General features: G+C 51.6%; 11 protein-coding genes across 11 annotated transcripts; 6 read left to right on the top strand and 5 right to left on the bottom strand.

The window, feature by feature from the left end:
- Window positions 1-167: 167 nt before the first annotated feature.
- Window positions 168-2,556, top strand: VTP21DRAFT_8359 (uncharacterized protein; the record flags this gene model as incomplete). The annotated part of the gene is made up of 10 exons (XM_069399200.1): window positions 168-198; window positions 288-429; window positions 487-602; window positions 674-773; window positions 847-1,202; window positions 1,274-1,399; window positions 1,459-1,976; window positions 2,037-2,100; window positions 2,171-2,233; window positions 2,321-2,556. 10 exons carry the CDS (start codon window positions 168-170, stop codon window positions 2,554-2,556), a joined length of 1,752 nt encoding a protein of 583 aa, XP_069254641.1.
- A 726-nt stretch (window positions 2,557-3,282) lies between these two features.
- Window positions 3,283-4,617, top strand: VTP21DRAFT_8358 (uncharacterized protein; the record flags this gene model as incomplete). Its single annotated transcript, XM_069399199.1, has 2 exons — window positions 3,283-3,733; window positions 3,812-4,617. The coding sequence occupies 2 exons, from the start codon at window positions 3,283-3,285 to the stop codon at window positions 4,615-4,617; spliced, it is 1,257 nt and encodes a 418-aa protein (XP_069254640.1).
- Window positions 4,618-4,780: 163 nt separating this feature from the next.
- Window positions 4,781-6,233, top strand: VTP21DRAFT_8357 (uncharacterized protein; the record flags this gene model as incomplete). The annotated part of the gene is made up of 4 exons (XM_069399198.1): window positions 4,781-4,876; window positions 4,941-5,156; window positions 5,240-5,594; window positions 5,683-6,233. The coding sequence occupies 4 exons, from the start codon at window positions 4,781-4,783 to the stop codon at window positions 6,231-6,233; spliced, it is 1,218 nt and encodes a 405-aa protein (XP_069254639.1).
- Window positions 6,234-6,592: 359 nt separating this feature from the next.
- VTP21DRAFT_8356 (uncharacterized protein) lies at window positions 6,593-8,255 on the bottom strand (the record flags this gene model as incomplete). Its single annotated transcript, XM_069399197.1, has 5 exons — window positions 6,593-6,668; window positions 6,759-6,939; window positions 7,013-7,137; window positions 7,231-7,949; window positions 8,040-8,255. 5 exons carry the CDS (start codon window positions 8,253-8,255, stop codon window positions 6,593-6,595), a joined length of 1,317 nt encoding a protein of 438 aa, XP_069254638.1.
- Window positions 8,256-8,648: 393 nt separating this feature from the next.
- On the bottom strand, window positions 8,649-8,965 carry VTP21DRAFT_8355 (uncharacterized protein; the record flags this gene model as incomplete). Its single annotated transcript, XM_069399196.1, has 2 exons — window positions 8,649-8,859; window positions 8,931-8,965. 2 exons carry the CDS (start codon window positions 8,963-8,965, stop codon window positions 8,649-8,651), a joined length of 246 nt encoding a protein of 81 aa, XP_069254637.1.
- A 148-nt stretch (window positions 8,966-9,113) lies between these two features.
- VTP21DRAFT_8354 (uncharacterized protein) lies at window positions 9,114-9,821 on the bottom strand (the record flags this gene model as incomplete). Its single annotated transcript, XM_069399195.1, has 4 exons — window positions 9,114-9,298; window positions 9,369-9,462; window positions 9,530-9,538; window positions 9,615-9,821. The coding sequence occupies 4 exons, from the start codon at window positions 9,819-9,821 to the stop codon at window positions 9,114-9,116; spliced, it is 495 nt and encodes a 164-aa protein (XP_069254636.1).
- Window positions 9,822-10,761: 940 nt separating this feature from the next.
- VTP21DRAFT_8353 (uncharacterized protein) lies at window positions 10,762-14,123 on the bottom strand (the record flags this gene model as incomplete). The annotated part of the gene is made up of 4 exons (XM_069399194.1): window positions 10,762-12,017; window positions 12,100-13,161; window positions 13,251-13,458; window positions 13,530-14,123. The coding sequence occupies 4 exons, from the start codon at window positions 14,121-14,123 to the stop codon at window positions 10,762-10,764; spliced, it is 3,120 nt and encodes a 1,039-aa protein (XP_069254635.1).
- A 278-nt stretch (window positions 14,124-14,401) lies between these two features.
- On the top strand, window positions 14,402-17,307 carry VTP21DRAFT_8352 (uncharacterized protein; the record flags this gene model as incomplete). Its single annotated transcript, XM_069399193.1, has 6 exons — window positions 14,402-14,717; window positions 14,802-15,028; window positions 15,100-15,309; window positions 15,375-15,884; window positions 15,965-16,758; window positions 16,827-17,307. 6 exons carry the CDS (start codon window positions 14,402-14,404, stop codon window positions 17,305-17,307), a joined length of 2,538 nt encoding a protein of 845 aa, XP_069254634.1.
- Window positions 17,308-18,950: 1,643 nt separating this feature from the next.
- VTP21DRAFT_8351 (uncharacterized protein) lies at window positions 18,951-20,666 on the top strand (the record flags this gene model as incomplete). Its single annotated transcript, XM_069399192.1, has 4 exons — window positions 18,951-18,967; window positions 19,069-19,102; window positions 19,194-19,296; window positions 19,366-20,666. 4 exons carry the CDS (start codon window positions 18,951-18,953, stop codon window positions 20,664-20,666), a joined length of 1,455 nt encoding a protein of 484 aa, XP_069254633.1.
- Window positions 20,667-21,254: 588 nt separating this feature from the next.
- Window positions 21,255-21,921, top strand: VTP21DRAFT_8350 (uncharacterized protein; the record flags this gene model as incomplete). Its single annotated transcript, XM_069399191.1, has 3 exons — window positions 21,255-21,297; window positions 21,393-21,717; window positions 21,789-21,921. 3 exons carry the CDS (start codon window positions 21,255-21,257, stop codon window positions 21,919-21,921), a joined length of 501 nt encoding a protein of 166 aa, XP_069254632.1.
- A 436-nt stretch (window positions 21,922-22,357) lies between these two features.
- On the bottom strand, window positions 22,358-24,238 carry VTP21DRAFT_8349 (uncharacterized protein; the record flags this gene model as incomplete). The annotated part of the gene is made up of 7 exons (XM_069399189.1): window positions 22,358-22,927; window positions 22,994-23,173; window positions 23,259-23,415; window positions 23,490-23,585; window positions 23,650-23,789; window positions 23,854-24,053; window positions 24,115-24,238. The coding sequence occupies 7 exons, from the start codon at window positions 24,236-24,238 to the stop codon at window positions 22,358-22,360; spliced, it is 1,467 nt and encodes a 488-aa protein (XP_069254631.1).
- Between the last annotated feature and the right edge of the window lie 78 nt (window positions 24,239-24,316).

The raw sequence follows: 24,316 nt of genomic DNA, 5'->3' as shown, positions 1-24,316 counted from the left end.
TAGCTGCTGTAGAGTTGGGTAACTCTGGATGCTGATGTACTAACATTTAATAAATTGCAAATTTATTGCGATTCTTGTAGATATAAGCCACCTGTAAACATAATCGAGGAAAAACTCGAATAACGGCAACCGCAATCGCTTAACCCCGCGTCCGCGAAATAAAGGAGATGTCGAGTAGTCCATTAACACAGTTTGCTTGTAAGACTATACACTTCTCTCCTTGCATTTTTATGTCTGACATCGATTGAATATTGCCGTTAATAACCTTTTTCCCATTCCTATACCAGATCGTACACCTAACGAAATTGGCCTCTACTATGGATGTCCATCCTTCAGGCCAGTCGATACATTCGAGAAGGTCACAGGTGCCGTTCGTTCGGTGAGATATAGCAAGAATGGTCTGTATGTCGCGTGGGCGCTCCCAGAGGGGTAATGCTGATGCCTATTTTATGGATTAACTTTTATTAATTCTGTGCATTCTATTAGAGTGAAAATAATGAATGCCGAAAGTGGAAAGGTATTGGCGGAAATCGCGAGGTCCAACGTTGTAGAGATTGAATTCTCTCCTAAAGGAACGTACATTTCCACCTGGGAGCGTCCCTGTAAGCTATCTCTGTATAAAGACTTTTTCTCCATTCTTATTCCTTACTTTTTTTTTAATTCTCAACGACAGCAAAGGCAGAAGACGGCTCAGCAGTCCATAACTTAATAATATGGGAAGTAGCAACGGGGAACAAGCTGGCCGATTTTTCGCAGAAGTTGCAGAACAACTGGTAAGCTACTCTTTACCCAACGAATATTTCGCTCAAATCAACACATGATTCTTACCTGGTCCTCTTTGGCTAGGAACGTGCAATGGACCGACGATGAGTCTTATTGCGCTCGCATGGTCACAAATGAAGTTCACTTTTTCGACCCCAAATCCATTGCTAAAGGCCCACATTCGAAGCTCCGTTTAGAGAATATCAGTGCTTTCTCACTCTCTCCTGGCCGAAGCCCTTCGGTGGCTACCTTTGTTCCGGAGAAGAAAGGCGCGCCAGCAATGGTCCGAGTCTACAGCATTACCAATTTCAGCGGTCCACTCTGTCAGAAAACCTTTTTCAAATCCGACAAAGTGCAGATTTTGTGGAATCAATTGGGGACGGATCTGTTGATCCTCACTCAGACCGAAGTGGATAAAACGGGCAAATCGTATTATGGAGGTGGGCGATTGCCACTTTTATACAAAACCCACTTGTCCTGCTAACCGGATACATGATGTCTTCTTTTTCAGAAACCAACCTGTACTTTATTTCCGTGCCGCGTCAATATGATGCACGTGTCACGCTGGACAAAGAGGGCCCAATTCATGATGTCGCTTGGAGCCCGACCTCAAAAGAATTTGTTGTAGTCTATGGATGTGAGTGCGGCCATGCCTAACATGTGTCCGGGTATTAATTCAAACTCCTTTATTATTAGATATGCCTGCCAAGGCAACCCTGTTTGATCACCGTGCCAACCCCATACATGATTTTGGTGCGGCCCCGCGCAACTACATCCGCTTCAGTCCCCATGGGCGTCTTATCTGCCTCGCTGGATTCGGCAACCTCGCGGGAACCATTGACGTTTGGGATCGGAAGGATTTCAAGAAAATTTCCACCATTGAAGCCTCTGGCACCACCACCTGTGAATGGTCGCCTGATGGCCGATACCTCCTCACCGCAACCCTAAGCCCACGTCTCCGCGTGGACAATGGCTTTAAAGTCTGGCATCACTCCGGCAAGTTGGTTGCTGCGGAAAATTTCGCAGAGCTCTACGAGGTTGTATGGCGACCGGCGTCCGTGGACCTCTTCCCAATCCGAACCTCATTATCACCCCCTCCCGCAGCAGTGCTGAAAAATGCCCCAGAGCTGACGGCCGCAAAACCGGCTCCCAAGAAAATGGGAGCCTATCGGCCGCCGCACGCTCGCGGAACCAGCACACCCACCATTTTCAAGGTAATTATACGCCACTCCTTTGAGCTGTTGAGGTTGCGCTGACTTCCATTCCTCTATCAGCGAGAAGACGAGATTGCTAATTCGCGAGGATCGACCATCCCCGGAGCCGCCGCCAATGATGAAGGTAAGTGGAATCCCTCTTGGTCACCCCGGCTCCATGTTGAAGGCTCACCTAAACACACCCCAACTCGTAGCAGAAAAACTTTCCAAGTCTGCCATGAAAAACAAAAAGCGAAGGGAAGCCAGAAAAGAGAATGGTACGAGATCACTTGTCCATCTGCGCCTAAGCTACCCCGGTCGCATTTTTTCCACTTACTGATTTTTATGGTGTATGTGTTTTTTAGAGAACAATACTCTCGCGAAATCCTCGGCGGCAGATGCGGTTTCTTCTAACCAACCCGCTGGCGGTGTCTCGGAAACCGATAAGAAAATCCGTAATATTAACAAGAAACTGCAGCAAATCCAGGATCTCAAGACCCGACAGGCCAATGGGGAGAAACTAGAGCTCACACAGATTCAGAAGATCCAGAACGAGGCCAAGTTGCTAGAAGAGCTGCAACAACTCAAACTAGACAGTTGAGCACACTAACGCACTCTTATATATTTTTTATAAATTTATTTCGTCCGGGTCGATTATTTGCTTGATTTTCAAATTAAAGGATAATATTTTTTTGGGACACTTCGTGAATTCTAGTTAAAAAGGAGAAATGTCTCTGGAGAAGTGCCATCAGATCCTCCTGCTTGTTCTCTCTACCTTCTAGTGCCCTGACAGCCCACTTACTGTGGCAGGGACAATCACAGTTAAAACTCTGGCTTATCTTTTGCCCAAAAGAGTGAACACCCAATTTTGTCAGATAAAATTCCTTGTCTCTATGATCTTTTCACAGCCGTTCCAGCCGTCTTTCATACCTAGTTGTTTATTTTCCGAAATCTCAATATTTCCGTTCTCAGCAGGATTTAACTATCTTGCCACCACTCTAGGCTTTTCTCGACATGCACACTCTATTTCATCTGGCACTTGTGACTGCTAAATGCGGATACGTCACAAGTTTTATTCGCGTCTCTTTTGACAACGAGACTAACATTCAAGATAAAATCGCCCACCTCCTATCTCACCTTGATCGTAGACATCGCACTAGTCAATGACACGATCTGGTATGATTGATCTTTTTCTGCCCTATGGGTGCGGTTAATTCCACTGTATATTATTCTTACTCCTTTGCTTTAATATGATCCAGCGAAAGGAAGGAGTACCCCTTCCCCCCTCAATTCTCCACGGAAAAGGCGAAGCCGCAAATCCGGCTATATGGACCAGGAGGACGACCCATCCTATGCGAGCGGTTCACATGATAATGTGAATGATACTCATGCCACCGACACCTACACAGATCCACCATCGGACGGAAACTCGTCTGCAGTGAGCACACCGCGGAAACGAGGCCCAATCATTCGCCTGGTACGAAGGGGGCTAGAGGCGCAACAGCAATCGGAGGAGGCTCGGCCGCGCAGGGGGAGAAAGCGTGCCGTGGTGGATGAGGAGCCGGAGAATAGCACCGCGGAGGATTCGGCAAAGGAATCGAGTTTAAGAAAGCGACCAAGACGAGGAACCGCCAATGGGAAGATGGAGGAGCAAGGAGCAGAGTCGCTGGCGGGGGAGGCGTCGGTGGATGAGGAAGCGGAGGAGGAGAGCGAGGAGGAGAGCGATGTGGATGAGATGGGGGAAAAAATTATCACGCGCGATGGAGAGCTGCTTGGCTGTAAGGGGGGCACCGAAAACGCTCTTTTGTTCTAGTGGTGGATGGGCTGACTGACTTTTTTCTCCTTGGACTTTGTAGCACGGGTTTGGAAGGGGCCTGTTTTCCAAGTGCCAAGCAAGGGGAGCCGCTGGTACATGCTCTCGATAGATGCCTCCAAAATTCTTGGTTTCCGCGACAGTTACCTCTTCTTTATGCACAACCCGACGATCAAGCGCACGCAAGCGACACCCGAGGACAAAGAGTATCTGATCAGCTCTGGCTACATAGCGGCGAATCTGCGTGGCCGTGGGGTCGCCATTGTGCCCACTCGTAAGCTGTATAAATACTTTGGGAAAAAAATGTACCGGAAGAAGGAGAAGAGGACAGAGCGCAGATTCGTGCGTGAGGGAGAGATGGTGGCCGAGGCCGGCGCCGCAGAGGCTGGTATGGGCGGGGGGCGGCACAATCTTTTCGGCGGCGGTACCAGAGGGGTGAGGTCGGAATTCTGGATCTACGACACCGCGCTTTCCGCTCGAGAATTCAACACTCGGCTTCGATATATGCGCTTGGAAAAGCCAAGGTACTACGATGTGCATACGAACGTGGAACAGCTGCCGCAAGCCACTCAGCCGACCTCGTTTCGGGTGGAGCGCCTCCCTCCCGCAGGATCTACCAAGGGTGCAGCGGTGGTGGAGCCCATTTCGGTTGCCATTGAGCCCTCGGCCCCCCCACTGCAGCTCAGCAAGGACCAGCTGGCCGAGTTGAAAGATGTGCTGCCGCCGGAAATCCACAAGCACGTCCAGGTGAATGGCTTGATTTACAACTCCGCGGTTGAGGAAGACGACCCATTCCGATATCCGATTGCCGTCCTCAAGGGCCAATACCAGTCCGTTTTTCCAATGTAATACTTTACTTTCTTTCTGAATCGCTCTCAATACATTCTCCAGTTCCCGTCTTAATTCTCTGTTTTTTTTTCCTTTCATTTCCTATTATTTGAAAAAAGCCACCGAGAACGATTCAATCGTGCACCACCCGCACCGCAACCAAATGCCCGTGTTCCCAGCCTAGATGCTCCGCCGCCCGAACACTCAGCCCCCCCCGAATCCCCCCCTGCAGCAGGCCCCGACGCCCTATTCCTTCAAGCAAAACACATTCTCAAATACGGTAACATCTCCCCTCTCATTTTCGTTGGGGCCGTACCCATTCTCATGCTTGGATGCATCTCTAGCCGCCGATGTCGATGCACACCCCCACCCGACAGTCCCAGTATCAATGCGGGGTCCCAACCAATAAGAAACAGCCGTGCAGGCGTCCGGTGACACGCCCTGGAGAGCGATGTATGAACCACAAGTATCTTCCCGAAGGACCTCCGTCGCAAATCATGCACGCAATGCGATCCATCCCCCCCGCCGCCACTTCCACCCCTACTTCCGAAGTTAAAAAGGTAACGTCCTCATTCTCTCCCCCTCGTTCCCGAATATCGGCAAACCTAACCCTGTCTTGTGTACCCGCCCCTCCCTCTGTCAGACATCCGCCCCGGTTGGTCCGGTCAACCCTGCCTACGCCAGCAACGTGTGTGCAAGTTGCCACTATCTCACGGCCCCCTCCACGGTGGTCGCCGAGAACGAGACCCCGGCCTGCTCGATGCTGTACATGGTCAAATGTGCCAAGTGTCAGCAGTCGTACCACCCGCTCTGCCTCGGCCTCACAACGCCACGCGTGGTCTCGGCCATTGAGAGCTTTGCGTGGATATGCACCGACTGCAAGATCTGCGTCGTGTGCAAGTCCTCGGGCGACGAGTCAAAGCTGATGATCTGCGACGACTGTGACCGCGGATGGCATACGGACTGCTGCGACCCGGTGGTCACGGAGGTTCCACAAGGTAAAGTTCCGGCCCCTTTTTTTTTGTCTGCTGATACGATCCCGCTCTTGCCGTGAGCTCCATCTTCATCGCTCATCTTGCTTCATAGGCCGCTGGCTGTGCCGACTCTGTGCCCGGTGCCATTCGTGCGAAAATAAAGAGCTGGACGACGCCTCGCTGACCGAAGACCAGTTCGAGCACGCGGTGGCCCCCCCGACCTCCAACAACCGCTACCCGACCTATCTTGCGACGTACTGCAAGCGGTGCTCCGACGATTTCGAGCAGGGCCGCTATTGCCCGGTGTGCCTGAAGACCTACCATGGGGAGGATGACATGGGCGAGGAGGACGACATGGTGTGCTGTGACCAGTGCGACCGCTGGGTGCATCTGAAGTGCGACGAGAAGCTTACGCCTGAGCTGTATGAGATGCTGGTGGAGGACGCGGAGGCCAAGTATCAGTGCCCGCTGTGCGAGTTTCGGGTCCAGCCCCGCGACCAAACCGGCTTCAACACGATGCGACTTGCCGCACAAAACCCTCCCGCCGGCAAGCCCATCGCCACGGTGGGAGGCAAGGTGCCCTGTCGCGGACTGGCCGACTACAAGAACAAGCGCCTGGCGGTGCCGGCCATCTATGGCACGGGAACTCTTTCGGGGCTATAAACAAAACTGCGCTTACCATTTTTCTCTCTCTCTGCATGCGCGTGCTTTTTTTTTTCATTTCTTTTCTTTTATGCCACTTTTTCTTCTTTTTTTTTATTATTATTCTCCTTTTTGTTTCACACTACTTTTTTTTTCCTCCGTTTTGTAATGATATTGCCATTGTTGCCTAGTTTTATCTTTTTTTTTCCATCGAGTCGAGTTAAAGGAATTATAGAGAGAAGGAAAAATAAAATAAAATAAATAAATAAATAAATAAGCGTATATGTGTTGAAGATGGAGGTCTATGGTGTATGATACAGAGGGGATGGGGAGGGAGGACACCGATATCGATTGAGTATTATGTACAGCCCAATGCAGCTCTAGACTTTTACAAACAATCGACGACTCTTGATACACCGTAAACCTAAAGCGGTGAAGGCCGCCATTAGCGAGACACTGGAACGAGGAAGAAGAGGAAAGAGAGAAGATTAGGGGTGTGTCCATGAAAAAGCATCACATACAAACACGCGCCGCTGGCGTACTTACAGTCCGGCAAAGAGAATACTTCCGAGATCGCCCCCATTGGAAGCCTTCAGCAGCACAGAGAAGCCCGGGCCTAGTAAGGAGCCCACTCCGTACGAGAAGAAGGCGATACCAAAGGCTGCGGGAGCGTCCTCTGGCTTGACAAGCTCAGTAATGATCACCGGGAATAGACTGATGAATCCGCCTGAGAGGAAGAAAAGGAGAAAAGCCGGGTGAGACATCAAGCTCTATCAAGCAATGGGGAAAGGGTCTATTACCTGAACTTGTCCCATACACTATCACAAAGAGAACAAAGAAGGCGAACGACTTTGCAAGCATCCAGAAGACGAGGATGGAGATGGCCGTCACCAGTAGCGAGAACACAAGCACGTTGGTATTACCTCTGCATACGAGCAAGTTAGATGGGGGGAGAAAGAGAGAGGGGGGGGGGGGTCAGCAGGGGGAGACCGAGACGCTCAGCCAAGCAGCTACTTACAGCCAATCCGCGCACCCTCCCAAAACGATCCGGAACACGGAGTTCACCCCGGAGATCACGCCCACGAACACGGCGCTAAGTTGTGGAGTGAGGCCGGTGGTGGCGACAGCGTAGCTGGGCAACAGGAAGTAGGGTTGCCAGTAACCAAGCATGGCGAAAAAGCCGGTGAGCATCAACAGGACGAATCTTTTGTCGAAGAAGCCGTAGTGGAAGAGACCCGGGCGTCGGGAAGGAGGGCGCCGGATTCTCGGGCGCAGGACGAAGGAGCTGCTGAAGATGATAACGAAGCCAATGAGCCCGAGAATGCGGAGGGCCCATTGATGGCCCAAACGATCGATCAGGGTTCGGGTCAGCGGGGCGAGGGCCAGCCCCCCGAATCCCGACCCCGACACCGCGATCCCGGTCGCAAGGCCGCGGTACCGCTCGAACCACTGCGGCGTCATGATGACGCCGCCGTAGAAGGCGCAGCCATTGCCCAGCCCGACCAGCAAGCCCTGCGTGAGGTAGAGCTGCCACACGGTGGTGGAGAAGCTGGCCAGGATCATGCCCAATGGGTGGAGGAGCGAGGCCACCAAGAGCAGGCTGCGGTTGCCAATGCGGCTCACCACCACTCCGCTTATGGGGCCAAACAAATACATAAGCGAATTGCCCAGACTGCCGATATAGGAGATGGAGATGAGGGGCTCCTGGCCATGGAAGATGTCCCTCGAGTAGAGATCCTGTGGAGAGGGAGCGACAGAGAAAAAAAGAGAGAATGCGTTCGTTAAGCTAAGGCCGGAACCAGAGGCTTCTCGCACCCGCCGCCTTACCTGGAAAATGCCCCAGCTGGTGGCCAGACCGAACAGGTAAAAGGCCAGAAAGAACACGGCCACGACGACGAACCACCCATAGAGTGCATCGGGGGGGTACTCCTGAATTGCGGCTTCGCCCTTCTCGGCCACCGCCACATCGGATTTTTCCTCGAGGCATTCCTCGGCGGGTTGAGACTCTGCGGTCTGCTGTGATGTGTTCGCCGTGGACCCCATGACGTGCTGCGGATGAAGAATGGAATGAAGAGAATCAAGTCAATCGAGACTCGGGCATGGAGTCGGCGCGGGAAGGAGTGTATTTATCTGATTTGCATCAATCAAGCAGAGAGCTCTTGTGCAACGACACATCATTGGGCGAAGTTTACTAATAGTCCGTTGCGCAAGGGGGAAAATGGATTATCCTGAATGTTTTTGCCCGTGATAGCGGCCCAGCGTTCCGAAAAACAATGAAAGTAGAAATCCTGGCTGGCCCTCCTGAGGTGGCGTGTGTACAGGATCCATCCCCCACTCCGATAGAGCGCGTTTTCAACGTCACCCATTCTTCCGAGGCGGGTGCTTAATAAGCGTCAAGCTTCAGCGTGGAATCGGCTTCAGGTATGAGCCGAAATTCTAAAGGGTGGCGCGGTGAGTCCAACCCCTGCCGCTCCTCGAGGGGAGAGCGCCCGCGAATCCGGACGCGCGCCCCTCGCCCGCGGGGGGGTACGTGGCGGAGGGGGAGCGCCCGAGGGCCATGGGGAATGCCCTGGTTGAGCGAGCTGAGGTGAGGCAAGAAGGTTTTGGGTTTGCGCGTCGGAGCAACGTGCAATGGAAGAGATGAGGTCTTTAATTAAATAATAGAGATGACAGGTCTTAGGCACGTCGCTTCAAAAACATATATATAGAAGTTACAACCTAAAGATGATAAGGGCGGATCCGGGGGGATCCATTGTCACGACGAGAAGGGAAATGGAGTTGAACCCAATTTCTCTAGAATAGATAATGAAAAAAAAGTCCGTTGAACAAAGATAAGGTATTAGCTAGAAGGAAGGAAGCAGGCGGGGGAGGGGCGGACGGGGGGGGGGGGGGAAGAGGAGGCTAGAATGGCTGGCCATAGTTGCCCAGGTGTGGCTGGCCGGGCTGGGTATATGGGGAAGGGTGTGGCACCACCATCATGACGGGCTGTGGCTGCGTGTAAGGCGCGTACACGTAACCGAACGGCGGGGCCTGCGCGTAGGTGGACGAGGGGGAATCGTAGGGATACGCGGGGAGGCCGGCGTAGGCTTACCAAAAGCAGAAGAATTAGTCGGGCTGGGGAGCGGCAGCCAGGGCTGTGGGGGGGGGGGAGCTTACCAAATGCAGGGTCTCCAACGACTGGCTGGCCGCCAGGGCCAGTTACTCGGCCAGCCTGCCAGCCCTTTGGGCCTTCGACCAAGTCATACTCCACCTAGCATAATTTAGAGTTGAAGAGATCACACACACTTAGCATCCATGTCAGTGGCGCTGGCACATACCTCCTGGCCCTACAGAGACGGGAAGGGGAGAGAGAGGGGAGGGGGATGAGCATCGCAGCTAGGCAATGAACAGGGAAGGGATTACCTCTGCTAGGGTCTTGTACCCGCCCATGTTGACGATCGCGGAGTGGTGCACAAAGACTACAGAGGGGGCAATCGTGAGCATGGCGCGCGATGGCGATGCAGATCGGCGGGAGCACCTACCTTCGGCATTGCCCTCAGCGGGGATGATAAAGCCGTAGCCCTTGGCGCAGTTGAAGAACTTTACGCGGCCGGTGCGTCGGGATGTCATTGATGGAGGCAAGGGGGAGCGCGCGAAGAGAGAGACAGACAGACAGACAGACGGGCAGAGGCAGCAAGCGTGGGGTTGGGAGAAAGCGCAGGGGAGAGCACGGGAAAAAGAGCGAAAAAAGAAGAGCGTGGTTGGTGGGGGTGGGAAGGAAGAAGTTTAAAAAATTCCTAGTCCCGTCGTCAGTTTAGCAACGAGGGGGGGGTAAAGAGAGTTTCCTAGGATCTGAGCAGTAGATTTGGAATAATTGCGTGTCACGTAAGCAGACGCGGCCGCCCATTGGGCGCGCGACATTTTGCAGACGCGCATCCCCTGGGGGTCGGTTTCCTTTTTGCGCGCTTCCCCGCCCGCAGCCCTGCGCGCTTGCCTTCCGGTAAAATTCCCCTCGATTATTAAACCTTGTTGCCTGACGGGGGAAAATGCGCCTTGCAGCTCTGTCAGCAGAATTCAAGAAATCGCGCTGCGGCTTGTGCAGCCGCAGCGGGCCGGCGGGAGATCGCTGGGGTCCTGCGCCACCGCCCCCCCCCCCGGAGCTGGAATTAATATATGGACAATAACATAAAACGCATGCAATCAGCGGATGCGGCTGTCAGCAGCTGTTAATGCAATTAAGCTCTTGCAAGAATGTATTGGGCATATTAAGATCCTCGGACCAATAAATACAGGCGGGGGAGGAAATCGTGAGAGACAAGCAGGGTGGAGAGAAGAGGGCGAAAAAGAGGCTCACAATAAAAATAATAGAATAATTACAGTGGAAATAAAATGCACGATTGCATCTAGCGCCAAGAGGATGGGGCGAAGCAGAGATAAGAGGCTCGCTCCCCCAGGGGCAGCGGCTGGAAGCCGATTGGAATCAGAGCTGCAGGGGGGAGGAGGGAGGAGGTGGTGGAGGTGGTGGAGGAGACATGGGAGCAGGGAGGAGGGGAGGGGGAACAGGGCCACGTCAGGAAATGTCAAAATAGTGCCGGAACATGACCTCATCGCGGAGCTCGCTCTCCGCCACCAAGTAGTACACGTGCAAGAAGAGCCGCGGAAAGCGGGTGTTGAAGTAGGTGAGGAAGCCGTCGGGCAGCGGGCCCAGAATGCGCTTCGCGCTCTCCCCCAGGTCCTGGTAGTGGTGCTTCTTGTTGCGCATCGCGCGCAGCAAGTCCTGGATCCTGCCGCGGTCGTAGCGCCGGTACCGCTGCAGATCCTCCACCAGCACGCGGTCCACGCGGCGGTGCCAGTCGGGGCCGACCACCTCGCGCGCGTTGCGCTCGAGCGCCTCCAGCAGCGGCGAGGGCGGGTCGCGCTCCTCCACCTCAAGGCGGTCGGACACGTCCTGCAGGAACGCGAGCCGCTGCATCGGCGTCCAGAAGAAGGGGTGCCGCAGCACCTCGGCGGTGTCGGGGCGGTCGGCGGGGTTGGGGGCCAGCATGCGGCGGATCAGATCGCACGCCTCGATGCCCTCCTCCCCCATGCCCTCGAGCCGCTCGAGCGAGTACTGGTTGCGCAGGATGTTGGCCTCGCGGGAGAACCGGTCCCCGAACGGATGCTCGCCCCCCGACAACACATAGTAGAACACGCACCCCGCCGAGAAGATGTCGACGGCCTTGGTGATGCGCAGCTGCTCGCGCTCCCCGACCCACTCCCACTCCTCGATCCCGTCGCCCCGCGCGAGCGCCTCCCCCGCCGCACCCCTCTCGTTCTTCAGCAGCTCGGGCGCCCGCCACCCGATGGTGCCGCCCGGGTGGAGGGTGGTGTTGTGGAAGCTGCTCTGGTCGGCGTCCAGCCGCTTGCACAGCCCGAAGTCGGAGATCAGCACCCGGGCCCCCTTGCGTGGCGTCGAGATCAGGATGTTCTGGGGCTTGATGTCCCGGTGCACAATCTTGAGCTTGTGCAGGTGGTGCAGGCCCGAGATGATCTGGTGGAGGATCTTGGGGGGGGACGTCGTCGCAAGCAGCTCCGCCATCGCCTCGCTGTTGCTGCGCTCCACCAGGTCGTAGAGCGACGCCGGGCACAGCTCGAGAGCAATGTAAAGGAACCGGTCGCACTGCTCCTTGCAATAGTAGCGGATGACGTTGGGGTGGTCGTCGCTCTCCTGCAGCAGCATCACCTCCTGATGAGCAATGTCGTAGAAGTCGAGGAGCAGGCGTTTCACCGCCACCTCTCTCCCCTCAAACATGCCCTTGAACACGACCGTGCCCTGGCTCCCGTATCCTGAAAAGAGAAAACAAGGTAAGTGGAATGCACTGGACAAGAGGAGGCTGAAATGGGAAGGGGCAGCGTAGGGGATCGTTACCTAGAATTGTATCGGAAACGGTGAGAGAGTTGAATTTAAGCGGGAACCCATTGCTGCTTGTTGTAGTCATCGGTCTGGGGGCATTGCTCTCTCTACTCGTCTCCTTCTGCTCCACTCCTTGGTGGGCCAAATCTGGAGAGACAGGGTCGCCTGTTGGACCAGAGGGTTGGGGAGGATGCGTGTTCTTGGGTGAGGTTTCTTTGTGATTTTTCAACTTCTTCCCTTTCTTTCTTCTTTTTCCCTCGTCCTTTTTCTCGTTCTCTGAATGGGCCTCAACCTCATCCGCTTCTGCTCCCTGGTGCTGCAGTCCTTGCTGTGACTCCTCCTGAGGACTCACTGCCCACTTTAGCCACGTGCGCAGCACCCCATTGTTCTCGATGGTCTTGCACCAGGCATGTTGGATTAGGCGACGGAAGGTCCACCCCAGACCAGCTAGGAGAAGCGCCACTGTTTTCCAAAACCGCCCCAGTTCGTCGAGCCAGGAGCCCGAGGTTGAAGGGGAGACGGGCAATCTTTTCTCGTCCTTGTCCACTTCGAGCGGAGACTCCCCTGTCTCTTCGTCACCTGGGGCAGGAAGCAGCTTGACCTTAAGTGGGGAAGCCGACAGAGAATTCGGAGGTTTATCTATATTCACGAATGGGAAATGCTCGGTTGAGCGAGCAATACTCGTCCCCCCGAAATTCTCCACGTGAAGATGGATTCCTCTAGTATTGCGCTCCAGCTCTTCTCGCAGAAGTTTGCTGGTAGGAGTTTCGCCGCGAATATCCGAGCTCGAGACGGGAGGCTGTCTGGTGACAATGAGACGAGGAGAGTGCTCCGAGGTGGCGTAGACGTTGAACACTTGGATGACGGGGGAGTCAAACTCGACATGCCACACTGGGATACCATTGGAAAGATTCACCGCATATGCTTTTTTCCACATTTGGAAAATGTGAATATCCCCGGGATAGAGCTGTGAAGCATAGCCCATATCAAAATTGGGAGAATACATGCTATATGACAGGTTCAAAAGAGGAGAACACTCAGGCTTGAGCCTACCGTCCACAATCAATAGTTTGTATTCTAAATGGAAATAAAAAGCAAGAGCAAAGAGTAAGAACCGACGAGGCCATCCGAAACTAGATAGAGGGGCAGAGATAGAGATGGATTACCATTTCTCCCAATAAAAATGGCGTCATGTGGCAGTGAATCGTGCAGCTTTTCGTGCTCCATAATAAAATCATTAGAATAGGATTGCAAGATTTCGCCTGTTCTCGGGTGTATTGTGTAGTGCGTTGTCTTCAGCGATCCAACGCAAACCTTCCCATCATCGAATCGGGACGGCATCCCAAGAAGCTGCTTAATCGTAAGCGGGAATTTCTGTGCCAACAGAGCAAAAGACAAGGTTAGAACAATGACGGCCGCATTCTGCTAGATTCAGGCAGATTCACCTGGATGTTTCCGCTGGAATCGCGGGCGTAAAGGTTTCCTTCACCGACAGGCTCTACTAGGTAGCTTATGTCTCTGTCTGACCATTCTCTGTCCTCCTCCTCATCCATTCCGATAGTGGAGAGACTGTTCTCCTCGGGCGGATGCCATTCGTGATCCTCGTTAGGTTTGGACTCATTCAAAGGCTTCCCGCTCGAATAGGAAGGGTTTGGGTTAGGACATGACATACTCACAGACATGCTCACCATCGGACCAGTCTGAGAGGGCACTGTCCAGAGGACCACTCCTGAGCCGCGATGAACCGCATGAAGGGCCCCATCGAGGGTGGATAATAATACAATATCGGTCGACCTGAGATAACGATTATTTCGAATCTCGGTGGTTCTCAGAGCAGGGCCAATGTCCCCCCTTTTAATCAGATCCTTCCGAGTGTCTGTGGAGAACTTGATCTGAGCGGAGGGGTCGGCAGGCCGTGCCGATGCATCGATGATGTTCCGCGGCTGACTATTAAGAGCATTACAACAAAAAAGGAGGGAAAGGAGTACAAAGACAAACACAAGCATGGGCAAATGGCAGTGAAAGTAAGGCGTGTGCATTACTAGCAGTATATATTGAGGCGGATTGTCATTGGGTGCTTAATAAGACCTGCCAAGGGAATATGAACAGTAGACATGAAAACTGGGAATTAGCGGGCATTTTCATCGTGACCATAAATTTCAGAAGCTTTCTGATGTGGCTTTCACAGATCTGACGAACACTAGGAGCGTAAACAAAAATTTTTCTCTGTTGTTTTTTTGCATCTTGATCTTTTCATCCCTACCCAAAAAAAACAACAAAGGATCGGCTAACAGAGGACACATAGTTCATTAGCATTATGTCCCGTTTTTTCCGCTCAGCCGCTGACTCAGATACCGAATCCTCATCTGACGAGTCCTATATTTCGGACGAAGAGCTGTCCGAAGAGGAGGAGTCGGAGGAGGTCTCCGAAGTGGAAGAAGATGAGCCCAAGAGACAGACCGGTCGCTCACGCTTTTTGCGCGGCGGAGATGACGAGGATGAAGAGAGCGAAGAGGAGGAGGGAAGGCGCGTGGTCAAATCCGCTAAAGATAAGCGATTTGAGGAGATCGATGCCTCGATTAAGGTGATTGAGAACGCACAAAAGATCAACGACTGGGTAGCGATACAAAATGGTAATTTCGTCAGAGGAACTTTTTGTTCCATCGCATTTTTTTATTCATGTGCGCTAACTATGCCGTTTGTTGTGCTCTTGCCAGAATTCGAAAAATTGAACAAAACCATCCAGAAGGCGAGTGGAGTATTTGGTGGAAAGCCACCTCGCACCTACATCAAGGCTCTTGCTGATCTCGAGGATTACATGCAAGAGGTACAGCAGAAGAAGCCCAAGATGAACGCCGTCAATTCGCGCGCCATGAACGTTATGAAGCAGAAATTAAAGAAAAACAACAAAAACTACGAGACTCATATTGAAAACTTCAGAAAGGTGTGAAGCTTGCCGTGCATGACCCTGCTGTAACTCGCCTGCCTAACCTTGATATTGTTTCTCTTCTTTAGAACCCCACACTGGAAGACGAGGATGAACAGGAAGAAGTTGTTGTGCCCACAACTGTGCGACCAACTCAGGTACGCAGCGTTGTGGTCGATGGCGATGCGGCTGACGAGGAGGGATTCACCCCCGTGTCAAGCGGCGGAAAAGTTATGGAAATCACCATCGATAACCTGTTCAAGAAGCTGCGAGAGGTGGTAGAGGCCAGAGGCAAAAAGGTAACCTTGCCTATAGTTTCCCGGATTGAACTCTTCAATCTAACGCGATCCCATACATCATCCAGAGCACTGATCGGATGGAGCAAGTTCGCATCCTTCAGCGTCTGTTGGAGGTAGCACAGACCCCCTACCAACGAATTCGCGTCTTGCTTACCCTCATTGCCGCACAATTCGACGTGACCCCCAGCATGAGTGGCTACATGAACCTGGACATTTGGAAAGCTGCCGAGAAAGAAGTGGGCCAGCTGCTTGATATCCTAGAGAAGCACCCAGAATACGTCGTGAAGGAGGTGGTCGACCAGGAGCTTGATGACGACAAAGACATTGTCCCTGCGGAAGGCGTTACTGTCGGCGTGCGCGGTTCAATTGTGTCGTTGATCGACCGCTTAGATGACGAATTCATCAAATCTCTGCAGAACATTGACCCACACACAACCGACTATGTCGACCGGCTGAAAGACGAGACAAGCCTATACTCCCTCATTGTACGCAGCCAGTGCTACTTTGAGCGCCATAACCTGCAGGAGAGCATCCATCGCATTGTGATGCGCCGGTTGGAGCACCTCTACTATAAGGTAATTGGATTGTGTTTCTCTATCCCTCCTTCCATACATATCCATTAACCACCACCTACCTTCTACCCTTATTTCAATAGCCTGATCAGGTCATCGCAACCGTTGAGAAGACAGCACGTAGCATGCTTCCCGACAACCTCGAAGACAGCTTCGCCCACGTGTCCCAGGACCCCGTGGAGCTCATCCACAGCCTCTGCGTCTATCTTTATAAGAACGGACCCTCCATGATGCGTACCCGTGCCATGCTCTGCCATATCTACCACCACGCTCTCCACAACCGCTTCTACGTCGCGCGTGACATGCTTCTCATGTCGCACTTGCAGGAAACCATCCACCAGGCTGATATTGCCACCCAGGTACTCCACAACCGCGCCATGGTGCAGGTCGGCCTGTGCGCCTTCAAGCAAGGGCTTATTCGCGAGGCACACAGCTGTTTGCAAGACATCAACGGGACTGGCCGCGTCCGAGAACTCCTCGCACAAGGCCTACAGATGCAGAAGTTTGCACAGCTCTCCCCCGAACAGGAGAGAATGGAGCGCCAGCGTCAACTCCCCTTCCACATGCATATTAATCTCGAACTGCTCGAATGCGTATACCTCACCTGCTCGATGTTGCTCGAGATCCCAAGCATGGCCGCGGCCGGCTCGAATCCAGAGGCACGGAAGCGTGTGCTAAGCAAGCCTTTCCGGAGAATGCTCGACTTCAGCGAGAGACAAGTCTTCAGCGGGCCACCGGAAAACACCCGCGACCACATCATGGGCGCGGCCAAGGCACTTGCCTCGGGCGACTGGGAGAAGAGTCGGGATCTGATCACAAGCATCAAGATCTGGGACTTGTTGCCAGAGGCCCCCAAAATCAAGGAGATGCTGGGACAGTAAGTGTTGGGATGCTCGGGCTGGCTTGTCAAGCCCCGGTGCTAACGTTTTGCTTGAACTTGAATAGAAAAATCCAAGAAGAAGGACTCCGCACCTACCTCTTCACCTACTCCTCATTCTACGACTCCATCGGCGTGGAGCAGCTCTCGAAGATGTTCGGCCTGTCCACGAGTGCAGTGACGGCCATTGTGTCCAAGATGATCTTTGGGGAGGAGCTGTCCGCAAGCCTGGACCAGGTCAGCGGCTGTATCATGCTCCACCACGTCGAGCCCACCAAGGTGCAGACCCTGAGCATCACCCTGGCAGAAAAGGCGGCCACCCTTGTCGAGTCGAACGAGAGACTGCTGGAGCAAAAGAACCAGACCACACAGCAGCAAGAGGGAGGGCGGCAGCAGCGACACCACAAGCATCAGACACCGAGCCATCAGACACGCCAGACCGTAGGCGGAGGAAAGATTCAGCAGCGCACCGGGGGAAGGAATGCGTTCGGAAAGGTATTAGGAAAGAGCGTCAGGGGCAAGATGCAACAAAGCCGAAATCGTGCTTAAAGCCTTTTGTTTTTACTTTTCTTGTTACCATAGTTTGATCTGTTGTGATCTCTCTTCATGTCTTCTTTACTCTCTCTCTTTTCTTCCTGGAGGGATATACAAGGTGTTTTTTTTTTAATTATTACACTTTATTTTTTTTTTTCTGATTATCAAGGCAGATAATGGTGAATAAAAATATGAAACAATTTCTTTTACAATCTGCACAAATCTAGCAGGGATAACAAACACATGCTTAAGACGCCAATAGAAAAGTTGAGAAGGATCAATGTATAAGTGGCGCGATTTTTTTTTATTATACACAAAATTACTTATACACCTCTGGGAAGAGTTATGTCTGCCATTTTCTTCTTGCGATGACGATGAGCACTTAACATGCTCTGGTATCTTATCTTCTAGATCTCTCCGCCTTTCTGCTGAATTTTAGTTTAGCTTTCTTTTCAACGATTAGCCGGAAAACTAGTAACCCGAGATAGATTTATTTGCTATGATTAGAGGGTGGGTTTCTATCCACTTTTGAGGCATTCGTAGATTTTGTATAGATCTATGCATGAATCATTGTATGTATCCTCCTATATTGATCTGGCTTGGTTACGACTAATACTAGTGAATTTGGGGTGGTTATTCTCTACCCACCAGCCCGAATCTCGGTGCAGCCCCTCTCAACAGGTTAGGCTGTCAGCATCATGCGCTTAAGTCATATGGCTCTCGTCTATTAAATCAGAAATGGTGCAGCGAAGATTTGTTATCTCTACTCTCCAAAAAAGGGCTGCTCTCTGCTGATTGGCCTTGACCCGATTAGCAAATTTACTCGCCTCGAGCAGAGAGAGATGGGAGCTGATATCAAGCCAATCTGTTTCCAACATACTCTTGGCCAAGATCGGTTTTCCCCAATATGCAACCATATGGCGGCTTGGAATCGCACAGTGGCCTGAAAGGGCTTTCCTCCTGTAGGGCATGTGCAAGAGCGCGCAGATGAGCCATGGATTGTGCACAAGGTGGAGGACAGAGATAAGAGGGGGAAAAGGTTGGGGGCGACACCACCCCTTCGGTCGATGCCTCCCAATTAGGAGCAATAACAAAACTCTTGGCATATGGCGGGCTCGACAAGGATGCACGTCGGCGATAGAGGAAGTCGAGGCGCCTCTTTCGCTAGGCCTCCTGCGCGCGCTATCTCTCGACAAGCAGCCTTTCATATTCCGCAGAGATATTTGTAAGATGAGATCATTCAGTTCTTTGTAAGCAATGCAGGATAATCCGCCCCAACGGAAAGTTGGTCGGCTTTGCCCGAAGGTAGCTCGAGAGAAGGCTCCCGCATGAGTCCTCTGGCGAGCAAGCCCTTTAACGCCCTCGCCTTCGCACACAGACGCAGCCTCCCAGATCAAACATGAGCCGATTTCCTAGCCGAGAGTCCACCCGGCCTTTCTTGGAAATTCCCTGATAAATCGTGGATTATTCACCATTCCTTTTTCCCACGTTAGCAACGTGGGACGTCACTTTCTTCGAGAGGGGTATTAGAAATCCGCAAACCTATCTACGTGTTCTTATAAGACCCCTGTCCTCGACTTGCTCTTTTTTCTCTCGTTGTTGCCTCGGGCTTCTCCACCTAAAACTTTCTCTCTCCTCTAATCAAAACTACTTTCATAATGTCTGACACTGCTATGTAAGTTACCTGCCCTACCCCTCGGGGGGGGGGGCTGCTCTGGTTATCCTTACCATCATTACTAACGAGTCTGTTATACACTGCCTTACCCAACTATGCAGTGCTGATTTCGGCCTCATTGGTTTGGCTGTTATGGTACGTTGAAGTTTTATCGCGGCAGAGACATTGCCGTCGTAGCCCATGGTGTGTGCCTAACCTTTCTCTTATCTTGCCCCTCTCGTAACAGGGTCAGAACCTGATCCTTAACATTAATGACCACGGTTATGTTGTCTGCGCGTACAATCGCACAGTCTCCAAAGTTGATCACTTCCTTGAGAATGAAGCCAAAGGTAGTTTTTCCCTCTTCCTTTAGCTCGCCTTCGTCCTTTCCTCACGTTAAAATGCCATGCTTGTCTTAGGCACAAAAATCGTCGGCGCTCATTCTATTGAAGAGCTCTGCCGGAAACTCAAGCGCCCGCGCAAGGTGATGCTTCTCGTGAAGGCTGGCTCGGCTGTCGATGACTTCATTGCCCAGCTCTTGCCCTACCTTGAGAAGGGAGACATTATCATTGATGGTGGAAACTCTCATTTCCCCGACACCATCCGCAGAACCAAGGAGCTCGAGGCGAAGGGCTTCCTGTTCGTAGGATGTGGTGTATCGGGCGGTGAAGAGGGTGCGCGCTACGGCCCCTCGCTCATGCCTGGTGGTTCGAAGGAGGCATGGCCTCACCTCAAACCCATCTTCCAGGCCGTGGCCGCCAAGGCGAACGGCGAGCCTTGCTGCGACTGGGTGGGTGAGACTGGTGCCGGACACTACGTGAAGATGGTGCACAACGGTATTGAGTACGGAGACATGCAGTTGATTGCGGAGGCATATCACCTGATGAAGGAAGGTCTCAACATGCAGCCCGAGGAGATTGGCGAGGTGTTCGAGGAGTGGAACAAGGGCGAACTCGACTCGTTCTTGATCGAGATCACCAAGGATATCCTCAAGTTCAAGGATACCGACGGCAAGCCGCTGGTGGAGAAGATCCGCGACGCGGCCGGCCAGAAGGGTACCGGAAAGTGGACCGCCATCTCCTCTCTCGACTATGGCGTGCCCGTGACTCTGATTGGAGAGGCTGTGTTCGCTCGTGCGTTGTCGGCCCTCAAGGATGAGCGCGTGCGCGCAAGCAAGATCCTTGCCGGACCCAACACCGTGTTCTCGGGCGACAAGAAGAAGTTCATCCAGCAGCTCGGACAGGCGTTGTTCGCATCCAAGATCATCTCCTACGCCCAAGGCTTCATGCTCATGCGTGAGGCCGCCAAGGAGCACAACTGGCACCTGAACTACGCTGGTATTGCCCTGATGTGGCGCGGTGGATGCATCATCCGCAGTGCCTTCCTCGGCGACATCAAGAATGCCTTCACCAACAACCCCAACCTCGAGAACCTGCTCTTCGACGACTGGTTCAAGAAGGCCACCGAGAAGGCCCAGGACTCGTGGCGCCAGGTTGTGGCTCAGGCCGTGCTCCTTGGCATCCCGACACCGGCTATGTCGAGCGCCCTCGCCTTCTACGACGGCTACAGGCACGACCGCCTGCCCGCCAACCTGCTCCAGGCCCAGCGCGACTACTTTGGTGCCCACACCTATGAGCTGGAGGGTCAGCCCGGCAACTGGATCCACACCAACTGGACCGGTCGTGGAGGAAATGTTGCCTCGTCATCGTACAATGCTTAGATTTTTTTATCTTGTGTATTTTGCATCCTCTGACCTATATGTTCTATGGGTACTCTTCCCGGGAATGGAAAAAAAAAATCATGATTTTTTTGTTATGGAAAACCTTTATGAATATTATGTTTGTTCCCCTTCTCTTTTTTTCTCCCTCTTTTCCTTTGCTTTCCCAAGTTTTGTAAAATTTTTATCGTCATTTCTTTTCATTCCTTTTCCAATATGTACTCATGGTTGTGAATGCTTTGAGAAATTGAAACGGATGAGAGTCATTAGAGATAAACAGAACACGGATCATGGAAGCATATGAAGTTAGCTCTATTTGACGCTGAGGATCTTGTAGTACTAGTCACTACTCCCATTGACTAACTCGGATTAATATACCAAACCAGGGGTGTGTTTATTGGAGGGGAAAAGGGAGCGATTTTCTACGGTGTTACCATTTCGTAAGGATTGGTGTTTCTCGTACTTCGCCCGCTCACCTAACCATGTTTTAATAGTCAATAGCTTTTTTTTCTTCTAGGTTTCTTTTTTTTATCGAATACACTCTTCTTTCTCGCAGGGTCAGATCTTCCCACTAGCTAGTCTTACAACACAATGGCGTCGGATATGATGAGTCAAGCCTCGTTTTTTCATGCAGGTAACCTTGTGCTTTTCCAGTGGGCTCCTCTGGCACGCCCCGAATCATCGAGATTTCACCGACTCAACCTGGTTTTTTGGATGGCTCCCCTCTAGATGTCCAGGGTCTCCATTTTCTCTTCCAATCATTCGAGATATCCTCCCCGTTTGCCCTCGGCGCTGCCTTCTTTTGCATAGCCCTCATCTGCTGGACAGAACGCGCATGCACATACCTCCTCGATGTCTCCCACGCCGACATTCTTTTTAACAAGTTCTCACGCTCTCAACAAGTCCTCTATCGCACAGGCCTCTACACCATTGCCACAATACTCAGGCTGTTCTATATGCTAGTGACCATGTCGTTCCATATCGGACTGTTTGTGATGGTTGTGTTGGCCCTAGCAAGCGGGCAGCTGGTGGTGGAATATGCGAGGGCAATAAGGTAGGCACATCCTAGTGTGTACGCGGCGCTGTTCCTAACTGAATGATTAATTGCCATCTACCCTGACGTAGTTTGGAGCGACGATCACAGGCGGTTCTGTGGGAACAGCGAACTTCCAGCACATGTAATGCAACCGATGATGATGCCCATGCTCTGTTAGAGCTGCAGCATGATGGAAAGCAGATCGGCATCCAACGCGAATAAAGTAGGTACTATGCCGCTGAAGCTATCTCTACTGTACTTCTTCGAGTATTTATACTTTCAAAACACCCACCCGCCTCTCATAGAATGTCCTCATTTCCTCTGATTTTGACGGTATTTTTTTTTCCTATATTGTTTTACATATATTGTAATCTATTTTTTTTTTCCTACTCGATGCTTTCTTTTTCATTTTTTTTTCATATATTTTCAATTTCTAATATTACTCTATTATTGCAAAACAAAGCACGCCCTTTATTTGCTGTAAAATCACTACAAAAGTATAAATAAAAAATATATAAATATAAGAAATTCTAAGGGGGTAATAATACTGCATAGGATGGATCCTCTACTCCTTTATCTCTGGTGATGAAATAGATGGGTTAAAAAAAAAAGTGGTCAGATCAGGAGGTGGGTTGAAAGGGGTTCCCTCAAGAGGCGCTCAAAGTATTCGGTCTATCAGTTTCCTGGACTGCTCTCCCAAAACGCCTCTCATCCTCCACCCGATCCACCCGAGTGCGCCAACCACTCCCGTCGCCAGCCCAGTGGCACCAGCAGCGAGCCAATATGTCTGCGTTTCCCATCGGCGCACTGCCTCCGAATATCGTATACTCGTAAAACTCACCATGGTGTAGAGGGGAATCACATAACGTGGCATCAGGAGGTGGAGCCAAGCCTCCACGCGTTTGCGCATGAGATATAGCGGCGAGACAACGGAGGATCGCATTTCTATGTAGTTGTACATGGCGAGGTCGCAAATTGCGAGGGCATCTTTGTGGCGCATCTTAGTATAGGCGGCAAGCGTCCTCTCGAGGGTCGGATCCTTTTTGTTCTCCTGAGTTTCGGATGAGGTTGCCAAGTGGGTTGGAGACACCCTGAATTGGTCAAAAAGTGAAAAGAGAAGCTCCACATCCTCAAAACCGCAGTTCATGCCCTGCCCGTAGAAGGGCACCATGCTATGAGCAGCATCACCAATGATCAAGGCTTTGTCAGAGTAGTGATAGGGTGAGCACTAGAAAGAGAAAAAGGTGTTAAGTACAATGGGCAATGACGAGTGCGACTATATCTTGGTACTCACTTTGACACACATTAGAGACCCCCTAGGATTCCTGAAGTATTCCTCCACCAACCGCTCCTCTCCAATCAGTGCGATGCTATCATTAAAGTGTTTGCGGAAAAAGTTCAACAGATCCTCGCGCGTCTGGATGCCATCGAAGTTTTTGAAAGGCATGAATAGAGTGCACGTGAATGATTTATCCTAAAAAATACAAGGAGAGGAGGAAGCAAATGGAGATAAGTTTAAAATGCTATTCCGAATTAGAAAAATAAACATTCAACTATACCGGATTCGGCAGAGCAATCAACATAAAAGAATGTCGGGGCCATATGTGTAGGAAGTTGGGCTCCATTGCATATTCTGGTTCACCTTTCTCATTGTGCCTTGGGGGAATGGTTAACTCACAGTATCCATGTTCAATGTACTCCTGTTGATAATTCATTCTGTAAAGACGAAAAAATGGGCGGTAATTGTGTCAGCAGGAAAAAAAAAAGTGGAGATTCACAGTCAGAATTACCTGATCACTCGCATTAATTGATTTCGCACAGATGAGTAGGCTCCATCGGCTCCAATAATAAGATCCGCATTCACGGCCAGTCTCTCGCCGGTATCACTGTATAGCACCCGATGACAAATCAGTATGGATAAAGTATGAGAATAGTCAGTGTTTTACACACCCAATCTCGAATTCCGCCTTCCCGGCGTCGAAGTCGCACCGTTTCAGCGTATGCTCGAAGTGTAGCTGGACATTTTCCATTTGCTCCGCCGAATCCAACAGTAGCTCATTTAGCTTTGCTCTATCGACCGAGTTGATATACTAGTTTTCATGGAATGAGAAATAGTACAATAGTATGCTAAACAACAAGTATGCTTCAACATACTTCGCCATGAACTCCATAGGCTTGAGGCATCCTCTTCCCTTCTGCTCCGATATGAATCATGCGGCCATGCATCGGTATAGCGGAGGCTAAAACGATACCCTCAAGTCCAAGACCTACACCACGTAAAGCCGAGATACCACGCTGGGAAAGCGCCAAGTTGATGGATCGGCCACGCTCCTTATTCTCAGGAAGGCGAATGTCTAGAGATCGAGTACAATTAGTGTGGGTTGAAGTCAAAGAAACACGTCAGGAATGGCAGACCTTTTCTCCGCTCATACACGTGCACCTCCCACCCGTACTTTCCAAAATATAAGGCAGTCAAAGCTCCTACCAAGCCTCCGCCCACAATTGCAACTTTCTTCTTATGTACTGTAGAATCGGCCATTTCTCTAATGTCCTAGCGGTTAATCCGACTTCATCGTGAGAAAAAGCTCTCAAGACCTACTGTCGAATCAATTTGTCG

Source organism: Calcarisporiella thermophila (genome assembly GCF_041956535.1).
Source record: "Calcarisporiella thermophila strain CBS 279.70 unplaced genomic scaffold VTP21scaffold_4, whole genome shotgun sequence".
NCBI classification, from domain to species: domain Eukaryota; kingdom Fungi; phylum Calcarisporiellomycota; class Calcarisporiellomycetes; order Calcarisporiellales; family Calcarisporiellaceae; genus Calcarisporiella; species Calcarisporiella thermophila.
The sequence above is the reverse complement of the archived record's forward strand: the minus strand, read 5'-3'. Positions and strand labels throughout refer to the sequence as shown.